The sequence below is a fragment of the Gopherus evgoodei genome, chromosome 3, assembly GCF_007399415.2.
Source record: "Gopherus evgoodei ecotype Sinaloan lineage chromosome 3, rGopEvg1_v1.p, whole genome shotgun sequence".
NCBI lineage: Eukaryota > Metazoa > Chordata > Testudines > Testudinidae > Gopherus > Gopherus evgoodei.
The window spans coordinates 190,146,182-190,167,673 of NC_044324.1; the positions used below are offsets into that span (position 1 = coordinate 190,146,182).

Here is a 21,492-nt window from a genome sequence, read left to right on the forward strand (position 1 = left end):
TGGTATCTCCCAATACAAATCTTCAATCTAGTAACCAGGACTAGTATACTGCCCAGGAGGTTATGCAGTTGCACATTCTGCACCCTTTTAAGCAAAAGAGGCAGAAGACAAGTAAGAAAGCTGATATCAGGGATTTATTCAAAAAAGCAGCTTCCAGGGTGTGTCATAGGGTCATTACAGATTCAGTCTTCTACATCTACAGTGATAATTGATGTTGATAATGATGATGACCTTGGGGCACCGCATGGTCCTGAAGTGAAAGATTAAATTATATTTAGTATAGTTTTAGTGTTGTATATTTTTAGTAATCTGGCTGTACACCATGCGCTGCCCATAGTGATATGTAGTGTCATAAGATAACCTACAGTATAGAAAACTTTACCTGTATAAAACTAAGTGCTTCAGGAAACCAACCACTCCACAGTACAGTACAGCCACTGGATTGGGGTACCTGTATACTATTTTATACTTTATTCATTTTATTGTGTACTAATTCTTTGAAAATTGGTATTCCATTGGTAAGTATAACTCTTAGTTAACCGGAATTTTTGAGTAACCGGCACCTCCATTCCTCCAGCATGCTGGGTAACAAAGCTTTTCTGTATTTAGAAGTTACAGAATGGCCATGTCATTGTCTGCTCTGTATCTGAATGTTCCTGTGTCTGTTGCTCCTCTGGGTGTTGTGGTGGGGCAAAGGCAGAAAGAAGAGGGAAGGGCAGAGAGAAGGGAAAACCTTGGTGGCTTGAGGGCTGATATAGGCAAACGCCTGGGGATCACAAAGGAGAGCCATGGAGCAGGCCTGGGGAGGCAAGAGGGATCCAGAGGGAAAGGGCGAGGGGATAGTAAAATGTTTTTCAAGGAATAATTTTCAAGTAACCTACGAAGGGAGGGTGCCATTGGGTTCTACATATTCTGATGAATTTTAGATTATTTGTCTCTCCCTTTCTGTCACCCTTCTAACCTTTCATTCACCCAAATAAACCCTTGGCTGTGTGGTGGCCCCAGGAGATCTCCATTGTTACAAGAACTTTCCCTGACAAAAGCTTTCACATTAAAGCCCCCATGGGCTTGATCCTCCAGTCAATGAAGGAAACGGCATAACTCCCATTGTCTTTAATGGTGCAGAATCAGGGCTTATGACAGTGTAATTTTAAAAGGAATCTTTTTCCTCATTTCAATAAAAAGGAGGATGACTTCTAATTGTAACCGGGCATTATTTAAGTATTACATTGACTGTGTCTCTGAGCCAAAGAGTATGATAGTTCTTTGGATTGCAAAATAGCACAATTTACAAGTAACACAGAAACTTTTTTAAAAAAAAACTAGGAAGTACCATATTCAGAATATATATCACTTCGCATCTGAGGTTCAGTTTCCTCTGAAAATGATCTCAGTTGTGTTCCTACATGCTTTCTTTCTCATTGAAAATGAGAATCTAATTTTCATGGTAAGCGAAGGTATTCTAGCCTGATTGTTGAGTTTGGCAGGTGTCTTTTCCAATGCCAGCTGATATTAAGTTCGTTACCAGAGCTGATAACAGTATCCTCTTCAAGGAATCCATAGAAATAGACCAGACAGCCTAAAGATTACTGCAAATCACAGAGCCTATTGTACTTGTTTGTTTAAGAATTGAAGGCCTAATTCTCATCCTCTTTGCACAGCCCAAGCACTGGTCTTAATTGAAAATGTACAACAGCATAGATACATCTCTCAGGGGTGTGGGAACCCCCCTCGAGAGACATAGCTATGCCAACTTAACCCTCCAGTAGAGACAGCATTAGGTCAATGGAAAAATTCTTCCATCAACCTACCGACTGCCTCTCAGGGAAGTGAATTTTCTACAGTGACAGGAGATCCCCTTCCTTTTATGTGTCTACACTGAAGTACTACAGGTTGTGTCTGCAGCTGTACTACTGTTGCTTTTTAAGTGTAGATATTTCCCAAGTAACAGTAAATGAGCCACCTAAAGGGGAGATCTGCTGCCTGTGGGGGGAAGACATCTTCCCTTCAGAACCAGAAGGATCAGTGGGGCTTAGAACCCTTTGGGCTGAGATATGCCCACCATGTATGGCAGGGTTTGGCAGGTTGATGAGCATAGCTGTAACTCCACCAGTCCAGTCCTTCCCTAATTTAACCCACCCAAAACACTTACCCTGCATTTCTGTATAGTGCTCCCTGGCATCTTGCCCCAGCCTGCCTTGGAGTGGGCTCCCCATATCCTGCTACCCATGCCCTTGCGTAGTGGAATGGTACTGGTTCTGTTGCCAGCCAGGCATTCTGTGCTGGTGGGGAGTGAAGAGAGAGTCAGGCAGGATTTTCCCTTAATGTAGTTGTGTTTATTTTAATAACCATTCGCTGGAGTATTTTTTGTACTGTAATTGGCCTCACTGGCCAAAGATTTCTCAGAGCCAGGAATGGAACATTTTCTGTTAGTTTTTGTGTGTTTATTTTAAAGTAATTTTTTAGCTGTTTATTTACATTAAGAATTTATTCCACTCTTGAGTTTTTGAGATTTAAAGCACAGCTTAAATCGCCTTTATTGAGTCCTTGGTAATGTCCGCTGTTGTGTCAAGAGGCTATATTACAACATAGTCTCTCCCTGGTGGCTGTGGATCAACAGAACGAATGGGGAAGGGTAACTTAGATTGATTTGACTTTCTGCTCCGTCTTCTCTATCATATTAGAAATTAAACTGCCTGTATCCAAGACTAATAAATTCAATGCCATCATCAACTCTCATCTCTGATTTGAGTCCATGGTGGGGATTTGACATTGGAGAGTCTGAGAGAAAAGAGAGGATGGTGCATGGATACAGATTTTGAGACATACCCTTTACATATCTGAGCAATCCAATGGATTTCTGTGGGATTGCTTGCAAGAGTAAGATTAGCACGGTTTAACCCATTGTCTACATATGGTGATAACATCTGGAACATTTCAGTCTTGCAGTTCCTTTGCAATTCCTGACTCTGTAAAATTGTTCATTTGTAAGAAATTAGGGGAGTTTTTTGTTGTGGAGTTTCTTTAAATGGGAGTAAACCCAGTGATGACAGATCTACAATAGCCTACCAACTGTTATGAAACTTTCTCTCAAGCTTGTTTTCCTGAAGGCTAGGGGGAGGATATCTGTCATAGTAGATGAATGAGATACAAGATTGTCATTCTACATATTCCTGTCAGAATCTCTCCAAACCAATGTGCTGTACTTCATACAACAAGCCTGAATGTTGTCACATCTAGAGTGCAACACAAGGCTGCTTTCTTTCTACAGACCTCCCAAGAAGATGGAAGGCAGAATATGCCCAGCATATGCTTCAGAAAATACACCACTTACGTTAAAGCCTCTTGAATAAGCAGCTTTAATCTGGGCAGCAGGACATGGACTAAGAGCCTTTTTCCTTTCCCTTGCGGGAATGCATGTTACTTCCAAGCTTCTGAAAGGCATTCAGATACTAAGGTGATGGGAGCTTGTCAAATGTCATCAGTTATTATATTAGCTATCGAATATATTTTATTCCAGGTATGCAGCCCATATCTGATTTATGTTAAACTTGTTACATTGTCTTCTTTTTTTTCTGTTTTGCTTTTTGTGATATTTTCAAAATTAGTTCTGATATAATAGAAGCCATTAAAATATAACCAGTAAAAGGTATGATAGTCATATTGCTTTACCAAATGCCAAAACAAAGGGAAAATTTGAAAGGGGTATTCACACGCTGTTAACTTTCCAAGAATCATCTGCGTTTCTGAGTTTCTCTGTTTCTTTTTGAATACCGCTGTTACGCGGTGAGAGTGGAAAACAGCCAATTTTTTGTTTATTTGAGTTCTGTAGTTCTCTAGCAATTTGCAGCAGATATCTTTTTAATTGTCTGTGTATATTACTGATGCATTTTACTTAGAGGAAAGCACTTAGGAAAAAGAGTGAAGTGGTAATATTTAGTACTTGAGTGCTTTATGGGCTAGATCCTAAGTAGGTGTAAATGCGCACAGTTCCATTGATTTCAATGGCACTGTGCCCATTTATGCCAGCTGAGGATCTGGCCCTACGTCGCCCAAGTGATTTACAGACCTGGGGGTAGATTTTACCCCTGTACAGGAATCTGTGCTGTTACAAGCTGGTGTGGAACCTGCCAGAGGGCCCCTGCCACAGAAAAGCCACGCAGAGGTGGATTACCCTCAGTGTGCCCCGTACAAACAGAAAGAAAAGTCAGTACAGCCAGAGTCTGTATTAATTATTCAGGAATGCCTGCCTTTAAATAAAAAAAAGGGGGCCTCCCCGGGGAGAAGCAGTGGTGGGAAACCCAAAGTCCATGCAGTGGCAAGTGGTCTCTGGGCAGATGGCCCAGTATCCTGGTGGATCTCTGTGATCTGGGCAGATCTAGGAGGACGTATGGGGTTTGTATGCTAAAACCATGTTTTCTTTCATGAGTAGTGAGGGAAGCATGCTTCTCCCAGCCTTCCACAGAAGAATGCAGTCAGAATTCTATAAGTGGAATCTTCTGGAATGTCCTGGTCCCTATTTGAGTATTTCTACATAGGAACTAACTGACTTTCTTCTCTGACCTTCATGTCTTAAGGAGAAACACTTGGAGCAATGACTCAAAGTTTCCTTTACTGTCCTCTTACTCCGTCAGTTGTTATAGGTGGGGAAATGCTCATGTTCTCTATGGTGGGACTATGAGTGCCAAAATGCAAGGCCTCATGTGAATGAACCTATATACGGTGATTTCAGGGCTTCCTAAGATAAAAATTGTAAATGAATATGCCACTGACATCTTCAGAAACAGAGTTCCTCTTTTCCCACCATGGGGGCCCTGGTAGTGTAAATTCTACTACACTGATTTGCCTCAGGGCCATTTTGTGGGTCAGAGGGTAATCCATCCTCTGTGCCCATTCATATCCTTGGCTTTTTTGCTGAGAAAGCCTGAAAAGGATTCTGATATATTTTCTGTGCTGTAGATATCTACTGGAAATGAGGCTGAGCCCACACATTTCACATGGATAGTAAAAACCTATTGTTCACAACCAATCTGGGCTGAAATTCATCCATTGAGTGAGACCCTGGTCCTGTAAACTTCTCCATGTGGACTGAACCTGCACCCACATGGAGCACCACTTACATGAAGGGACTCCCAAGCAGAATAGCTTGCAGAACTGAGACCCTAAGGGTGGAAGGCTAAATGTTCCATTACCAGTTCCCTGACTGGGATTTCAGAAGATATCCAACCCTCAGCTGAGATTTCAGAAACCAGAACAGAGGTTATTGCCGGTCTAAATGGGAAATATCTAAATGGCATTTGCTTTGCTTTCATAATGTTGATATTGAGTCACTTCAATTACATTATTATAGTACACTGGTATACAATATGCTACTCCCCTCCCCCCTGGGTTGCAGGCGATCTGTCAATTATATCTATTAGAAGAAGACACAAGCTGAACATTAGAAAGCCCATAAATTAGAAGGCAGGGAGAAGCACTCATTAAAGACTTTAATGGGGTTTTTTGTAAAGCTATGTTTCAAAATGAGCAATTAAAGGATACTTCCTATCTACTTGCTCTGTGAAATAGGAGGCTGTTACATGGAGTTTGTTGCCCTGTAATTCATACTATTGTTTTACATGTTATTAAGAAGCACATCTCTATGTTGTTGTAGAATTTTATTCTCTGTAGAATAACATAGATGTGGAATAACTGCTGAAATAATAATGGCTGCTTGGGTTTGCTACTTCAATTTGTTTTTTATACAGATACATGTAATAAACATGACACAGCTAAGCCACAATTGTCACATAATTGTGTGGCATAGTAGCATAAGTTAAGTACACCATTATATATTTAAGGTAACTGTCTCCCCTAGATTCTCATGCTGAACTCGCATTAACGGTCGTATGTGTCCCAAGCAATAGTTTGGAACGGGGGGTCTCTTTTTATGGAGTAGAACACCTTCCCTCCCCAGTCAGGATTGTGTGAACTGTGGAACATCCTTGGGGCAACTGTAATAGTTAGTTATGTGGAGAAGTCCTATTGGGAAAGGGTCTAATGTATTTCTGCCTGCCTTTTAACGTGAATTAGCAGCTGATAAAAAGGCTCATGTTGTGATCAGTCAGCACTGACGCTAATGGTCTGAGGTCCACAGCTTGAGACGACTGTTCTCATACACTCTAAGACAGTGGTGGGCAACCTGCCGGCCACATGTGGCCCATCAGATTAAGCTGGTTGCAGGCCAAGAGACAATTTGCTGACGTTGACCGTCCACAGACATGGCCCCTAACAGCTCCCTGTGGCGACGGTTCACCATTCCCGGCCAATGGGAGCTGCGGGAAGTGGCAGTCCACAGGGACGTGCTGGCTGCCGCTTCCTGCAGCTCCCATAGGCCGGGAAAGGTGAACTGTGACCACTGGGAGCTGTGGGGACCTGTGCCTGCAGATGGTCAACGTCAGTAAAATGTCTCACGGCCCGCAGTCAGCTTACCCTGATGGGCCACAGGTTGCCCACTACTGCTCTAACACCAGAAGAGACCACCGTGATCATCTAGTCTGACCTCCTGCACATTGCAGGCCGCAGAACCTCACCCACCCACTCCTGTAATAGGCACTCAATCTATGGTTGAGTTACTGAAATCCTCAAATTAGGGTTTAAAAACTTCAAGTTACTACCATTCACACTAGTTTAAACCTGCGAGTGACCTATGCTGCATGCTGCAGAGGAAGGCGAACCCCCCCCCCCCGGTCTCTGCCAGTCTAACTTGGGGGGAAATTCCTTCCTGACTCTCTCTATAGCAATCAGACCATTAGCATGTGGGCAGGACCCACCAGCCAGACATCTGGGAAAGAATTTTCTGTAGTAACTCAGAGCCCTCCCCATCTAGTGTCCCATCACCGGCCATTGATATTTGCTTCTTGCAGTCACAGATCAGCTATATACCATTGTAGGCAGTCTCTTCATACCATCCCTTCCGTAAACTTATCAAACTGTCTTGAAGCCAGTTAGGTTTTTTGCCCTTACTTGCTCCCCTTGGAAGGCTGTTCCAGAACTTCACTCCTCTGGTGGTCAGAAACCTTCACCTAATTTCAAACCTAAACTTGTTGATGGACAGTTGATATCCATTTGTTTTTGTGTCCACACTAGCACTTAACTTTAATTCCTCTCCCCCCCTGGTATTTATCCCTCTGATGTATTCATAGAGAGCAATCATGTCTCCCCTCAGCCTACTTTTGGTTAGGTTAAACAAGCCAAGCTCTTTGAGTCTCCTCCTCCTCCTCCTGTTTCCATTACTCTAATCATCTTAATAGCCCCTCAAGCAATCAGGAAAAGTGAAAAATACAGTATAATGTAGCTATAAATTTGAAGGCAGAGAGAAAAAGGGTAAGCTTTTATGTGCATGCAAAAAATTATTGATGTGTATTTGTAAGCTTAGAATTTTATGCATTCATAGATAAAATAAGATGTGTTTGTCAATCCAAAACATACTGATAATTCAACTTTGAATTAAAACCAAATAGAACATTTCCAAGGTTAAATAATGGGGCCTCAGATTCAGTTAAAACAATTTACCTTGTGATTATGGAGTGGAGGTTTAATTGAAGTATACTATGTGTAATACATTGTCTGAAAGCATAAAGTTTTGCTTCTGAGGTAAAATATTGCTGTAACGGTACAACTTCCCTGCTTTCATTTACATAACTGGGATAATAAATGTACAGAGCAGTTCTTATGATAGCTAAGTATTACTAAGATCTAACTATGTGTCTTATTGTCAAGCATCATTAGAACAGAAAAAAAGCTGCCCAATGTACTCTGGTAGTTAGCTTCAGGGGGGTACACACTGTGGGTGTAAGAATGTACTTATATTATATTAAACAAACAGCTTGCCCTAACAGACAAGCACATGGTCATCTTTATCTTTTTTTCAGTATAAATGTTGATATTGACTTCCGGAAAGAATCAATATATATATTGCTCAGTCATTCACAGAGCAGGGCTGCACATACAATCACCATGTCGAGTGCTAGCAGGGATCTTTTCCTTCCCCCTTTGAAATTAGCATTGTAAAGGGGAAATGAATGAAGAGGCAAGGATAAAACACAGCATCAGATTGCCCCAGTGGTGTGTGTATGTGTGTATATCTGGGGAAGAAAGGAAATCTTTGTCAGGTTCCCCTCCTGGAGGTTTCTCCTGAACCATTCCATCACAGAGATGGGCTTATCTTCTAGGGAACAAAGTGTGGGACCAGCCCCCACACCTTGTGAATCTTCGAGGATGATCTGCAGGAGGCCAGAGTATCCCTATTCACATGATGATCCATGCCTTTGTCACCCTGAGGTCAGACTACTGCAGTGTGGTCTGCATGGGGTTGCAACTTGAACCAACTGGGAAATTGAAACTGGTGGAGAAGGTGGCAACCCGCTTAGCTTGCCAGGAGTACATGGCATTAGTGCTGTTCTGTATTCTGTGCTGGGCTATACGTGGGGATTTTGTCCTATAAAACACTAAGAGGAGGTTGACATAGTCAAAAAAACCCCATGGCTGCCCCGTGCCAGCCAACTCAGGTTCATGGATCTCCGGCTGGGAGTGGCTGTTTCATTGCTGTGTAGACTTCTCAGGGGAGTCTGAGCCCTGGGACCCTTCCACCTAGCAGGGTCCTAGAGCCTGGTCTCCAGCCTGAGCTCAGAAGTCTACACAGCAGTGAAACAGCCCTGTAGCCTGAGACCCACAAGCCCAAGTTGGCTGGCATAGGCTGTGTAGATGTCCTCTAAAGTACTTGGGTCCATTTTGTTCTGAAATGGCCTTTGTTGATCTTCACAGCATACTGCAAGGGCTGCCTCCTTCTTTGGGGAGGGATAGGGGCTGATGTTTGTGGACAAAGGGCTATTATTTATTTTTATTATGAATTGGTTTGGTTTGTATTTGCTCAGGGGTCAGGAGAAGCTCCTGGCTTTATTTTTATTTGATTGTATTTTTAATGTATGGTAAAGGCATCTAGAACCCAGCACAGGCACTTGAAAAAAAAAAATAGGGTGGGATTTTCAAAAGTGCCTAAGTGATTTAGGACCATAAGCCCATTGAGTTTAATTGTGTCTTTTGCTCCCAAGTCACGTAGGTGCTTTTGAAAATCCCACCTATATTTATTATACATTTAAATAAATACAATGTGAAATCCTGGCTAATGTTGTTCTAGATCTCAGTATAATTCATCTTGGAAATAGTAAACCATGAAAATGTATTGATTCACCCCAAATGGTTTTCAGTAAACAAGTCACAATTTTTCCTGTATGTAATATTATAGTAATAAATGGTATCTCAAGTCTTGCAATGATTGCTTCTAATATCTAGCTAATATAAGATACTAACTGACCTGTTTAATGTATAATACATATTATTACAGCAGTAACAGCCAATGTGAACAAAATAAAATGTTGTCAACTCTCACGATTTTATCATGAGTCTCGTAATATTTTCTTATTTTCAATTGCTCTCTTTCTAGTGAAGGACAGTATCTTCAGATTGAGAAGCTATTCTAAAATCATGTACTCCTGTAGTATGCAATTTATTGCTGTATCAAGACAGTCCAAAGAGGCATGTAGCACTGATATGTATTATCGTTCTATAAGCAGAAATGAATGGCCATTCTCCAGTTTTGATGAATCTTCTATCTCTGCTAATACATCAGTTACAAAATCACAATTCAGTACTAGACAGAGGCCCAAAATAGCAGCAGGGTAAGGCTGACTATGACGTGAAGCTGATTGCAGTTTACGAAATATGTGGATGATTTTTCAGTGTAGCTATTTTTCACAAACGGTTGTAGCAGAGTAACTAATGCAGAAAGCTGCCGTATGAACGTGGGAGGATTTAATTGGCAGTATGGATCATTCTATGCAATTTTTCCCTAGTTTTTTAGGCCAACCATGTTATCTTCTTTTTTAAAGGTTAATCCTTAAGGAAAGTTTAACAGTTTAATTTACTTTTCATTCTTGTTTGTTTAATATTTGCTTTCCTGTCACACTGAACAATAAGTGAAGATTACTTTATTATATTTTGGGGCCCTGATTGCAAGATTGATTTGAAACTGACTAAAAATTAAAGTTTCAATTTCATTTTCTGGTTCTCATATACTATCCACAGTGCAGCAAAATGTGTGCTGCAAACTGCAGGGGATTTTTTGTAGAAATTAATTTCATTGTGATTTAAAAAAAAATAATTGAAATGTTGGTCTTAGAGTTTGTAAAAGCTTGTTTTTCACAGAATATTAGGGTTGGAAGGGACCTCAGGAGGTCTTCTAGTCTAACCCCCTGCTCAAAGCAGGACCAGTCCCCAGATTTTTACCCCAGTTTTCCAAATGGCCCCCTCAAGGATTGAACTCACAACCCTGGGTTTAAGTAGGCCAACTGTTCAAACCACTGAGCTATCTCTCCCCCCTTAACATTTTGGATTGAATTAGACATGTCAGTTTCCTTTAACTATGGTTGCCATTTAGCCCTTTGTTAGTGATTGTGATGGTTGTCAGTGATTGTGTTGGTCTCCTCAACTGGAGATTACAATGGGCGAGAAGCCGGGTATGAGTCAACAATGTTCCCTTGTTGCCAAGAAGGCTAACGGCATATTGGGTTGCATTAGTAGACGCATTGCCAGCAGATCGAGGGAAGTGATTATTCCCCTCTATTTGGCACTGGTGAGGCCACATCTGGAGTACTGCATCCAGTTTTGGTCCCCGCACTACAGAAAGGATGTGGACAAATTGGAAAGAGTCCAGTGGAGGGCAATGAAAATGATTAGTGGGTTGGGGCACATGACTTATGAGGAAAGGCTGAGGGAACTGGGCTTAGTTAGTCTGCAGAAAATAAGAGTGAGGGGGGATTTGACAGCAGCCTTCAACTACCTGAAGGGGGGTTCCAAAGAGGATGGATCTAGATTGTTCTCAGTGGTGACAGATGACAGAACAAGAAGCAGTGGTCTCAAGTTGCAGTGGAGGAGGTCTAGGTTGGATATTAGGAAACACTATTTTACTGGGAAGGTGGTGAAGCATTGGAATGGGTTACCTCAGGAGGTGGCGGAATCTGCATCCTTAGAGGTTTTTAAGGCCTGGCTTGACAAAGCCCTGGCTGGGATGATCTAGTTGGAGTTGGTCCTGCCCTGAGCCGGGGGTTGGGAGTAGATGACCTCCTTAGGTCTCTTCCAACTCTAATCTTCTATGATTCTATGATTCTAACTGTGGCAATGAATATTTGTAACATATAATATATAATGATGAAACAGTTGCAGTTTTATCATAATGAAATATATGTGGTCTGTAAGACCTCCATATTCTGTCATTTTTATATGCTTGATTCCTGTGTTTAACCTTTTGACAAGATCTTTTCTCTGCAGTTAGAGAGAAAAAGACATGAAAATAAGATTACAAGGCTAACCTTTCAGCCTTCCCATTTGGGAGGAATAGTTGGGCTGGTTGAGTTTTTTTGCCCTTGATGAAACTTTGAGGAGTCTCTTCATTTTCCCAGCTTGGATAATGATCAGCCTTTGATGCCTTGCACTGCAGTCATTGTCCTTTCAGCTGAGGAGCTCCAGATGGGGTTTCTGTGGAGCCTGTCCACAGTTCTGTTGAATGGCATGAGGCACTTCCTCCAGGGTTATAAGCACATCATCCTTACTCTGGAGACAGTCATGCTCAGTTCTGTGCTAGGGTGGTTGTCAGCCTCTGGTCAAATTCCTCATAGTAGGGGCAGGTAGCTGGGGAGTGCCCAGATGCACCATTTCCATCCTTTACTTTGCGATGGGTAGTCTGGATCGTTTTCATCTGCTCCCTTCACCAGACAGTGGTGCAGTAGATCTCAAATCCAACCTGCCTCTTAGAGGTCTTTTCAGATAAATGCAGATTTTTGGTGCTCCTGTCAAAATCATGGGCCTCATAGTCCTCATACCACAGATGGACCAGAATCCTGCAGTGTTATACCCTTGTACCTCTGGATGAGCCAGCAGCCTGTGTTGTGCAAGGTGCAGGTGCCTATCTGAGGGTTTTGTGTGTGGACTGTAGTGGGGTTTGGGCTTAAACACTGTCAGAGCCCATGCCCATGTTGTATATTAGTCATACCCTCAGGGGCTGGATGCTTTGGGTGAAATCCTAGCCCCACTGAAGTTGATGTGAGTTTTGCCATTGACTTCAGTGGGGTCAGAATTTTATCCTTTGCCTTTGGCTATGTCTACACTACACAGCTTTTAGCAACAGGGCTGTGTTGCTACAGCCTTGTTGCTAAAAGTCACACAGGGTAGCTGCTGTTTGTTGGCTCTCCTGCCTACAAAAAACTTCTACCCCCAACGAGTGGCGTCAGTGTTGTCAGCAGGGAGAGTGCTCCTGCCGACAAAGAGCTGTTCACACTGGCGCTTGTCATTGGCAAAACTTTTGTCTTTTGAGAGTGTGGGCTTTTGTTTTTTTATTTTTTTAACACCTCCGAAAGACAAAAGTTTTGTCATTCAGTTGCAAGTGTAGACATAGCCTTTAGAAAGCTAAGCTATTAGGATCTTTAGTCAAACCTGAGTCTCTTGCATCGCAGCTCAGAATATTCCTAGTGAGTTACTGGACTGTCCTTGTCAGAAGTTAAAAGGTAGGTTCTATTTAAATTGAATTTGCAGTGTGTTGCAATGAATTATAGATTACTGGTATGTATAATAAATTATTATCTGTACAAATTACATTTAAAAAAAATCTTATTGACATGACATTGCAAAGGCCTCTGCATTCATTAACATGATGACAAACAAATCCGATTACTAGGGCAACATGTCCAAATTAGCTAATAAAAAGTGAACAGCAGAAAGGTTAAAAAGAAATACCTACCATTGGGAAGTAATAAACTATCAGAAGCTTGGGGGAATATACAGCAATGTAGGTGCAATTGTCGCAGGTGCAGGCAATTGAAATAATTAGGCACACAATTTATATGGGACCCTGGAAATTCTGGCCCAGTAGCTCATTTCCATCTGTAATGTCTATGATTCTGCAAGTTAATGGTGATGAGCTGTTTCCAGCATTTCATTTCATATGTATGCCATCCTGAATTAGCCTCGTGCAGATAAATGGGGAGGTAGATCTACTGTTTATTTTGACATGGAGTGATTATGAGTAAACACAGTCAATGACAGACAGATACCCTTCTGCATATGGCTTGGTGCTCTCAATTTGCTGTCATCAGGTCAGATTTCTTATTTGTGTTTGTGACCAGGCGAACAGAGATGCAGTAATTAGCCGTGCCCCTGACCAGAAGGATGATCGAACTGTCAGCCTCCAGGATGCTTCTGCAGTGTATGACCTTCTGAGTATCACGCTGGGCAGAAGAGGGCAGTATGTCATGCTTTCTGAGGTACATGACCTTTTACTGAGACATCAGCCTAATTCGTGCAAACAAGCACTGTCCTTTTGCAAAATAATTGTTGAATGTTGGTGGTGGAAGTGAGCAGGAAAGACGGTAGTTGAAAATTTTTAGAAACAGTTTCAAGTCTGTGTCAGTTTAGGTCAAAAATATACACATCTGAGTGCCCAAACTAGGCTCCTAAAGCCATCCATAGGTACTTAAATAAAATGGGCCTGATTTTCAGAGGTGCTGAGCACCTGCAGTACCCGTTAACTTGAGAGAGAAATTTGAAAGAGGAACATTGCCATAAGAGATCACCTCTGGCCATTTCAAATTGTCCATTTGTGCAAGCTCTTACTTGTCCACTGAGTTGTCTGAGCAGCAGCCTTGACAGAGGGAGAAAAATGCATCTCTGACATTTCTCCCAATGTTTTTTTCAGTGTCTGGAGCGAGCAATGAAGTTTGCGTTTGGTGAATTTCACCTCTGGTACCAGCTGGCCCTTTCCATGGTGGCTTGCGGGAAGGTAGGGCCTAAATCAGAGAAGCATGTTTTTCTCCTGTGGGATGTGCAGAATCCCATATTTTGTATGAGTTAATGATTGTGTACAGCCTATGTGAAAAGTTAGAGCTTGCTGGTTAGATTTCCACTGTACTTCTACTCCGATGTGTGAACTAGACAGTTCTCTTTCACCTTCTAGGGCAGTGGCATGGGTTAGTGGTCATTACACCAGAGTCAGAGTATGAATCTGGGTTCTTTTTCCCAGCTCGGTAACAGGCTGGTAGTATGACATGTCCCCTAATCCCTTTGTGCCTTGGTTTCCCTAGCTGTAATAGTGGGATCATAGTAATACTAACCTGCCTTACATGAGTATTAATGTTTGTAAGTTGCTTTGAGTTCCTTGAATGAACTGTACTGTCTAAGTATCAAAATATCATTGTTCTATTTTCTGTTGTGAGAATGAGTATGGCCTACATGCATGAATGGCATTAATAACCATTGGTACTTAAAGTATTTGTATTGCATGTAACATTTAAATTAGTGCTGCCATGTCACAGTAGGGATTTTTGGGACTACATGGGCCATCTCATTAGCTTGTATGTTAAATATATTTGTACATTACAAGCAGAAAATGTTAGACCAGCCATAAAGCGTGCAATATATAGGAACAGTTAGGCACTAAGGATGCTTTCTTCTAAATCCTTTAGGGGCTTTGAAAATCATTGCACACACAGAAAAGATTTATACAGTGTATCAATTCATAAATAAGCCATAAACTGCTGGTCAAACAAACAGTAAGTCTATTGCTATAGTGTCAACACCCTGCACTGTCCTGTGAAAGGCACAGGTTTGGAGGAAGATTTTTCAAAGGCATAAGTGGGAATTAGGTACCCAGCCCCCCTTGACTTTCTCTTAACTGGCCAATGTGCCCTTGCAAATCCCCAAATCCACAACCATTTTGCTGATTAAGGAGTGGCTTTGCCTGCTCCCAAGAGAGCATTGCCTACTCGTCTGAAGCAGACGGACTGTGTTGTGATGATCCAGCAGAAGAAAAGTGAAGGAAGGAGATGCAAAAGCCAATGTAGAAACACAGTGAACATGTCTACAGGGCTCTTATAGGAACGCAGAGGACCCCAAGATGAAACTCTTGACAATAAATAGGGTGCTAACCTATTGCCATTAACAATGTAATTGAGAACTCTGTCCTTCTCTTCATGTTACATATTTGCTTATGTACCTCTTCTGGTATCCTTTAGATATTACACATTCAGTATTAAAAAGAAATTAAAAAAGCAGTAAAACTCACACTTGCCTCAGTGCTCGATTCTATCCAGGCCAGGGCCTTTCTCCCAGAGTCATGGTTAAAGGCTATGTCAGACCTCATCACCCACGTCAGAGCTCACCCACTCACACCACCTGGCTATGCCTCAAGCTGCTGGATCACATGACAGCATGTACTTACATGGTCACTCGTGCCCCCCTGCGTCTCAGACCCCTGCAGACATGGCTAGCTTCGGTCTATGCTTCTGACAGATATGATATAAACCTTGTGGTTACAGTTCCGCTGCTCATCCTGTCTTCTCTGGCATGGTGTTGGAATGGATTCCCTTCATACCTCTGTCCCCCTCTGTGACATTGGTCTCTGATGACTCAGACTTAGGGTGGGGAGCCCACCTCAGTGCAAGGTTATGCATTTAGGGATTAATAACAAGAATTTTAGTTATAAATTGGGGACACATCAGTTGGAAGTAACAGAGGAGGAGAAGGACCTCGGAGTATTGGTTGATCACAGGATGACTATGAGCCGCCAATGTGATATGGCTGTTAAAAATGCTAATGCGGTTTTAGGATGCATCAGGCGAGGTATTTCCAGCAAAGATAAGGAGGTGTTAGTACCATTATACAAGGCACTGCTGAGACCTCATCTGGAATACTGTGTGCAGTTCTGGTCTCCCATGTTTAAGAAGGATGAATTCAAACTGAAACAGGTACAGAGAAGGGCTACTAGGATGATCCGAGGAATGGAAAACCCTATCTTAGAAAGGAGGCTCAAAGAACTTGTCTTGTTTAGCCTAATCAAAAGAAGGTTGAGGAGGGATATGATTGCTCTTTATAAATATATCAGAGGGATAAATATCAGGGAGGGAGAGGAATTATTTAAGCTTAGTACCAATGTGGACACAAGAACAAATAGATATAAACTGGACACTAGGAAGTTTAGACTTGAAATTAGACGAAGGTTTCTAACCATTAGAGAAGTGAAGTTCTGGAACAGCCTTCCAAGGGGAGTAGTGGGGGCAAAAGACATATCGGGCTTTAAGACTAAGCTTGATAAGTTTATGGAGGGGATGGTATGATGAGAGAGCCTAATTTTGGCAATTAATTTGGCAATTGATCTTTGATTATCAGCAGGTAAGTATGCCCAATGATCTGCGATGGGATGTTAGATGGGTTGGGATCTGAGTTACTACAGAGAATTCTTTCCTGGGTGTCTGGCTGGTGAGTCTTGCCCACATGCTCAGGATTTAATTGATCACCAGAATTGGAGTTGGGAAGGAATTTTCCTCCAGGGCAGATTGGCAGAGGCCCTGGAGTTTTTTCGCCTTCCTCTGCCGCATGAGGCACGTGTCACTTGCTGGAACATTCTCTGCAGCGTGAGGTCTTCAAACCACTCAGACATGGGTTAGGGGTTTGTTACAGGAGTGGATGGATGAGATTCTGTGGCCTGCATTGTGCAGGAGGTCAGACTAGATGATCATAATGGTCCCTTCTGACCTTAAAGTCTTTGAGCCTGTGAGTCCATGAGCCTCAGCACACGAGGTCTCTGGTTGCAGGAGGATCGTTCCCTCCACATAAATGTCAAGGAACTCAAGGCAGTATGCCTGGCATGCCAAGTGTTTCTTCCCTACCTGAGAGACAGGGTGGTCCAAGGTCTGACAGACAATACCACAGCAATTTTTTACATCAACAAGCAAGGCGGGGCCTGCCCCTCAGCCCTGTGCCGAGAGGCTCTCGGGTTGTGGGACTTCTGCATACCGCATGCTATTCATCTTGTGGCGTTGCACCTCCTGGGGGCCAGAAATGTACTAATGGATCTCCTTAGCAGGTCCTTTTTGTCTCGCCACGAGCGGTCACTCCACCCAGATGTGGTCAGTGTGATCTTCGAGAGGTGGGGAACCCCACAGGTGAACCTGTTTGCATTCAGGCAGAACAGGAAGTGTTACTGGTTCTGCTTGGTCCATGGGCTCGACAGAGGTTCCCTGTCTGACACCTTCTTATTCAAGTCATCAGGGATGCTGATGTTCACCTTCCCATCAATACCACTGGTGCACAGGGTACTCTCGAAGGTCAGATGAGACAGGGTGAGGGTGATCTGGATAGCTCTGGCATGGCTGCACCAGCATTGTTCAGCATGCTGTTGAAGCTCTTGATAGTGACAGCTTTAGAACTCCTGCTCCAGCCGCATTTACTGTCCCAGATCCACGGCCACCTGCTGCACCCGAACCTAGCATCCCTGCACCTAATGGCTTGTCTGCTATGTGGCTAAATGTGGAGGAACAAGCATGCTTGGCAGAAGTCCAGCAAATCCTGATGGATAGCAGAAAGGCCTCCAAGGTGACCTACCTAGAAAAATGGAAATGTTTTACGTGTTGGGCTTCGGAATGGAATCTTCCTCCTAACCAGACCTTGCTGCAATCCATCTTAGACTATCTGTTGTGTCTCAAGCACCAACGTCTGGCACTCCATCAATCAACGTTCACTTGGCGGCCATCTCGGCCTTCCACCCTGTGGTCCAGGATAGATCAGTCTTCTCCCATGACATGACAATCAGGTTTCTGAAGGGTCTGGAGCGACTTTGTCCTCAAGTTCATGACCCTATCCCACCTTGAGACCTAGACCTGGTACTGTCAAGACTCACGGAGCCTCCCTTCGAACCATTAGCTTTGTGTTCTCTGCTGCTTCTCTCGTGGAAGGTCTCCTCGGTCTTGTAGCAATTACTTCAGCCCAAAGGATCTCTGAGATTAGAGCGCTCACACTGGAACCACCCTATATGGTGTTTTACAAGGACAAGGGCCAGCTGCGGCCCCACCCAGCCTTCTTACTGAAAGTGGTGTCGCAGTTTCACAATAATCAGGACATATTTCTTCCGGTGTTCTTCCCCAAGTCTCACAAATCGAGAGAACCAGATCCTTCCACAGGTCAACACAGCTCTTCATTGCGGTGGCAGACAGGATGAAAGGCTCCTTGTGGATAACTGCCTGCATCAAGTTCTGTTATGAATAAGTAGAGGTGTCATCGCTGGCGATTGTAACCTCCCATTTTATCAGAGTGCAAGCCTCATCAGCTGCCTTCTTGTCACAGGTGCTGATTCAGAGTATCTGCAGAGCCACTACCTGGTCTTCAGTCCATACCTTCATGTCTCATTACGCCATCACCCAGCAGGCCCGAGATGATGCCAACTTCAGCAGAGCAGTGTTGCAAGCTGCACGACCGTGAACTCCATGCCCACCTCTAGGGGTATTGCTTGTGAGTCACCTAGCATGGAATTGACACGAGCAAGCACTCAAACAAGAAAAAATGGTTACCTACCGTTCGTAACTGTTATTATTCGAGAGGTATTGCTCATGTCCATTGCATGACCCACCCTCTTTTCCTGTTGTCAGAGTTGACGGCAAGAAGGAACTGAGAGGTTGCAGGGACAGCAGCGCCTCATATACTGGTCCATAAGTGAAGCACTCCAGAGGGTGCCAGAGCCGGACCTACAGATACCACGAAGGGAAAAATCTCCAGCAGCCATGCACATGGGCATGCACTCACCTAGCATGGAATGGACATGAGGAACACATCTTGAAGAACAACAGTTACGAAAGGTAGGTAACCATTTTTTTTCTTTAAACGGTGAATGAGATTATGCAAAGAAACATAACCTTTTTATTGTACAGCTGAATTTAAACAATGGAAATAATAGAATAACAGTGATTTCACTTTGCTGTGCTTCTCTGAACACAGATGTGTGATTTCTAGAAAGATATTTTTACCCATCCTAGTCCAAGTGTGTGCAATGAGGTGTGTTTTCCAAACAAAAGAATTACCTTTGATTTGATTGAGAAAAATACAGTGTGAAACTTCCAAGCCTGTGTCTTTGGAGTTTTAAGTTACACCTTTCTAGTTATCTGTCTGGGCATTCTGAGTGCATCTGTTGCTATAATGCCAGGTCATTGGGAAAGACCTTTTTTCACCTAATGAAGCTCTGGACAGGGATGAAGGTGTCTTCGAATCAATTTTATGGAAACCCCTCCCCAGTTGTGAAGATGCTGGGTGCCAGGTTAGTCCTGAGGTACAACTCGGAGCTGCTCTAAGATGCACCTGATGTTAACATCCCATAATATGCCGATATGGCAGCCAAAGATTGGCTGGATGTGGTGGCTCGCCAGTCATGCCCTTTACACTGGTGATGAGGGGTGTCTGAGAGTGGGAAGTGGTGTGGTAGCCACTACATCAGCCCTATGTTGCCTGAGGGAACCTTCAGACAACCCGATAAGCCAGTTTTACTGATTTTCTGTGCTTCCAGGGCACAGCATGGGTTATTAATTTGAACATGGTTAACTTAGCATGACAAGATTTACAAAGTGCAAAACTGGGACCTCTATCAAGGGAGCAGAGTGAAGGAAGAGAGGCTGGGTTTGGTGGGGTGTCAAGGGGTTTGCATAGACCTGGTTTGGCAGTTTGGGATGGTCCACTTCTCTCTTGACCCCTACCCAGCCAAGCATCGTCCACTGGAGTTTGTGCAACTTACTCATGAATGACACCTCTGCAAACCAGGGCATTTCTGTTAGGCCAAAGTTGTCAAACTTGGGTGCCTGCGTGATTTATTACAAGCACAAGGGATGTGAATTGGGGCCCTAGCACCTGCAAGCATTGCACTGGCTGCAGACCAGCAGTCTGTTACATGTTCCCCTCTCATATTCCTGACTTTCTAGGCTCCAGTCCTACAAGATGCTCTGGGTCCTGAATTCCTTGTCAGTGGAGGATTCTCAATACATCATAGGGCTGGACCATTCCTTTAACGAATCTCTTATGCCCCAAAATTGTGGCGACCTGTTCTCTGTGAAATGCTAAAGGTGCCTGCTTAACACACTCACCTGCTTTGGGCAATATTAGACATTAATGTGCACTGTCTTCTCACTGTGCTTCTCTCAGGACGCATAGTTTTGGCCTTCATGTCAATGGGTAGGTTTCCCTATGTGAATTGGAAATATAGCTATTTAGGTACAGCTACGGAATTATTTTTTTTCTTTAGCTTTAAATAGTAATAAAAACCACCCTTACAAAAAACGCTGGGTGCCTGGGTAGTTAATTAAACTTACTTTAATGTAGTGATGGTCTCCTGTGTTAGGCAGATGGCCATTCAAGACGTTCTCTTTATACAGTGCATGGGAGTATTATTTAATTAAAAAAAAATAAATGTTTATGTTGAAAAATGTCGAGAGAAACCAAATCTCCATTATTGGTTTTGAAATGTATTCAAGGCGGCGGAGAATGTGGTGGATGGGCTAAGCACTCTTAGGCCAGTAGAGGGCAGTGTGATGTGTCTGCTGAAGCGTGAATTTACTGCTGTTCTCACCCTTGCACTGGAGGAAGGGAGATAGGTTGTGAGAATGGGGAGGCCCCACATCAGTTGAAAGGACAGTGGTGGAGGAGTTACCTTCGGAGGCGTGTTTGATCTACCAAACGTTAGAGCCGATAGGGCACCAACAGCACTTGCCTCCAAGTTCATGGAGCACCCAGTATGTTACTAAACATCTAGAGTGGACACCTGTCGTAGCACTTGCAGTATAGGCAGCGATTGCATAAGTTTGAGAGCAATTCCATCATTCCTGCTCCCCCTGCATTGGCAGGTGCTAGGGACATTATTGTATAAGCTATGCAGAATAGCGAGAAGGGCTTCAATCACAGTCATGGCACTTCAGAAAAACAGGCAGTAAAGAACCTTTTCACCACAGTGACTGCCCATGGGTAACGGAGAGAGGAAGAGGACACCTGAAACCTGAAAATGTTATTAGCAACATAATGCTTTGGGAGGTGTTGGTGCTATACAAATAATAATAGTTACATTCTTGTCAGCATCTCAGGCACTCAGCAGTTATGCTTGGGGAAGGGAAGTTCACTGTTTCCAGAGCCATGGGTTCTGTGTCCACTGCTGGCACATTGGTTAATGTTTGCTTGTAATGTGGGGCTGCTCAGCGCTGCGCTGTCAGCATTTCGTTTTGATTTCAGTTGCTTCCCTTCAAGTCAGTTTTGCGCAGAGATAAGCTGCTCCAATGAGGAATATATGGGTTTATTGATACGTAATATCCACAGCCAAATAATGAGTAGTTAATATGATGTGTTTACATTTTAAGCTTTTTCCATCTATGTTCCAACCAGAAACAGGAATACTTTATTCTTATTTAAAAACAATGCAACAAAAGTAAACATCTTTATCCAGAGCCTTATATTTGACTCAAAGACATGCCTATAATGCCGACATAAAGCCTTCTAGAAGATTAGAAAGACAGATATAAATATATCTGATACATAATTCTGCAGCAAGAGCAGATGAATTTTGTGATTTAGCTTGCTCCTTCTGCTGGTTTCCTTGCAAAA

General features: G+C 43.1%; 1 protein-coding gene across 5 annotated transcripts in view; it reads left to right on the plus strand.

Annotated features, from left to right (window-relative positions):
- Positions 1 to 21,492, plus strand: part of TTC7A (tetratricopeptide repeat domain 7A) — a 302,921-nt gene that overhangs the window by 75,853 nt on the left and 205,576 nt on the right. For 4 of the 5 annotated variants that reach the window (XM_030557709.1, XM_030557707.1, XM_030557710.1 and 1 more), the window contains 2 exons: positions 13,218 to 13,355; positions 13,787 to 13,870. The exons of the other annotated variant lie outside the window; for it this stretch is intronic. In XM_030557709.1, coding sequence (XP_030413569.1) covers positions 13,218 to 13,355; positions 13,787 to 13,870 — 222 coding nt within the window. The remainder of the gene's footprint in view (positions 1 to 13,217; positions 13,356 to 13,786; positions 13,871 to 21,492) is intronic. 5 annotated transcript variants of the gene reach the window in all.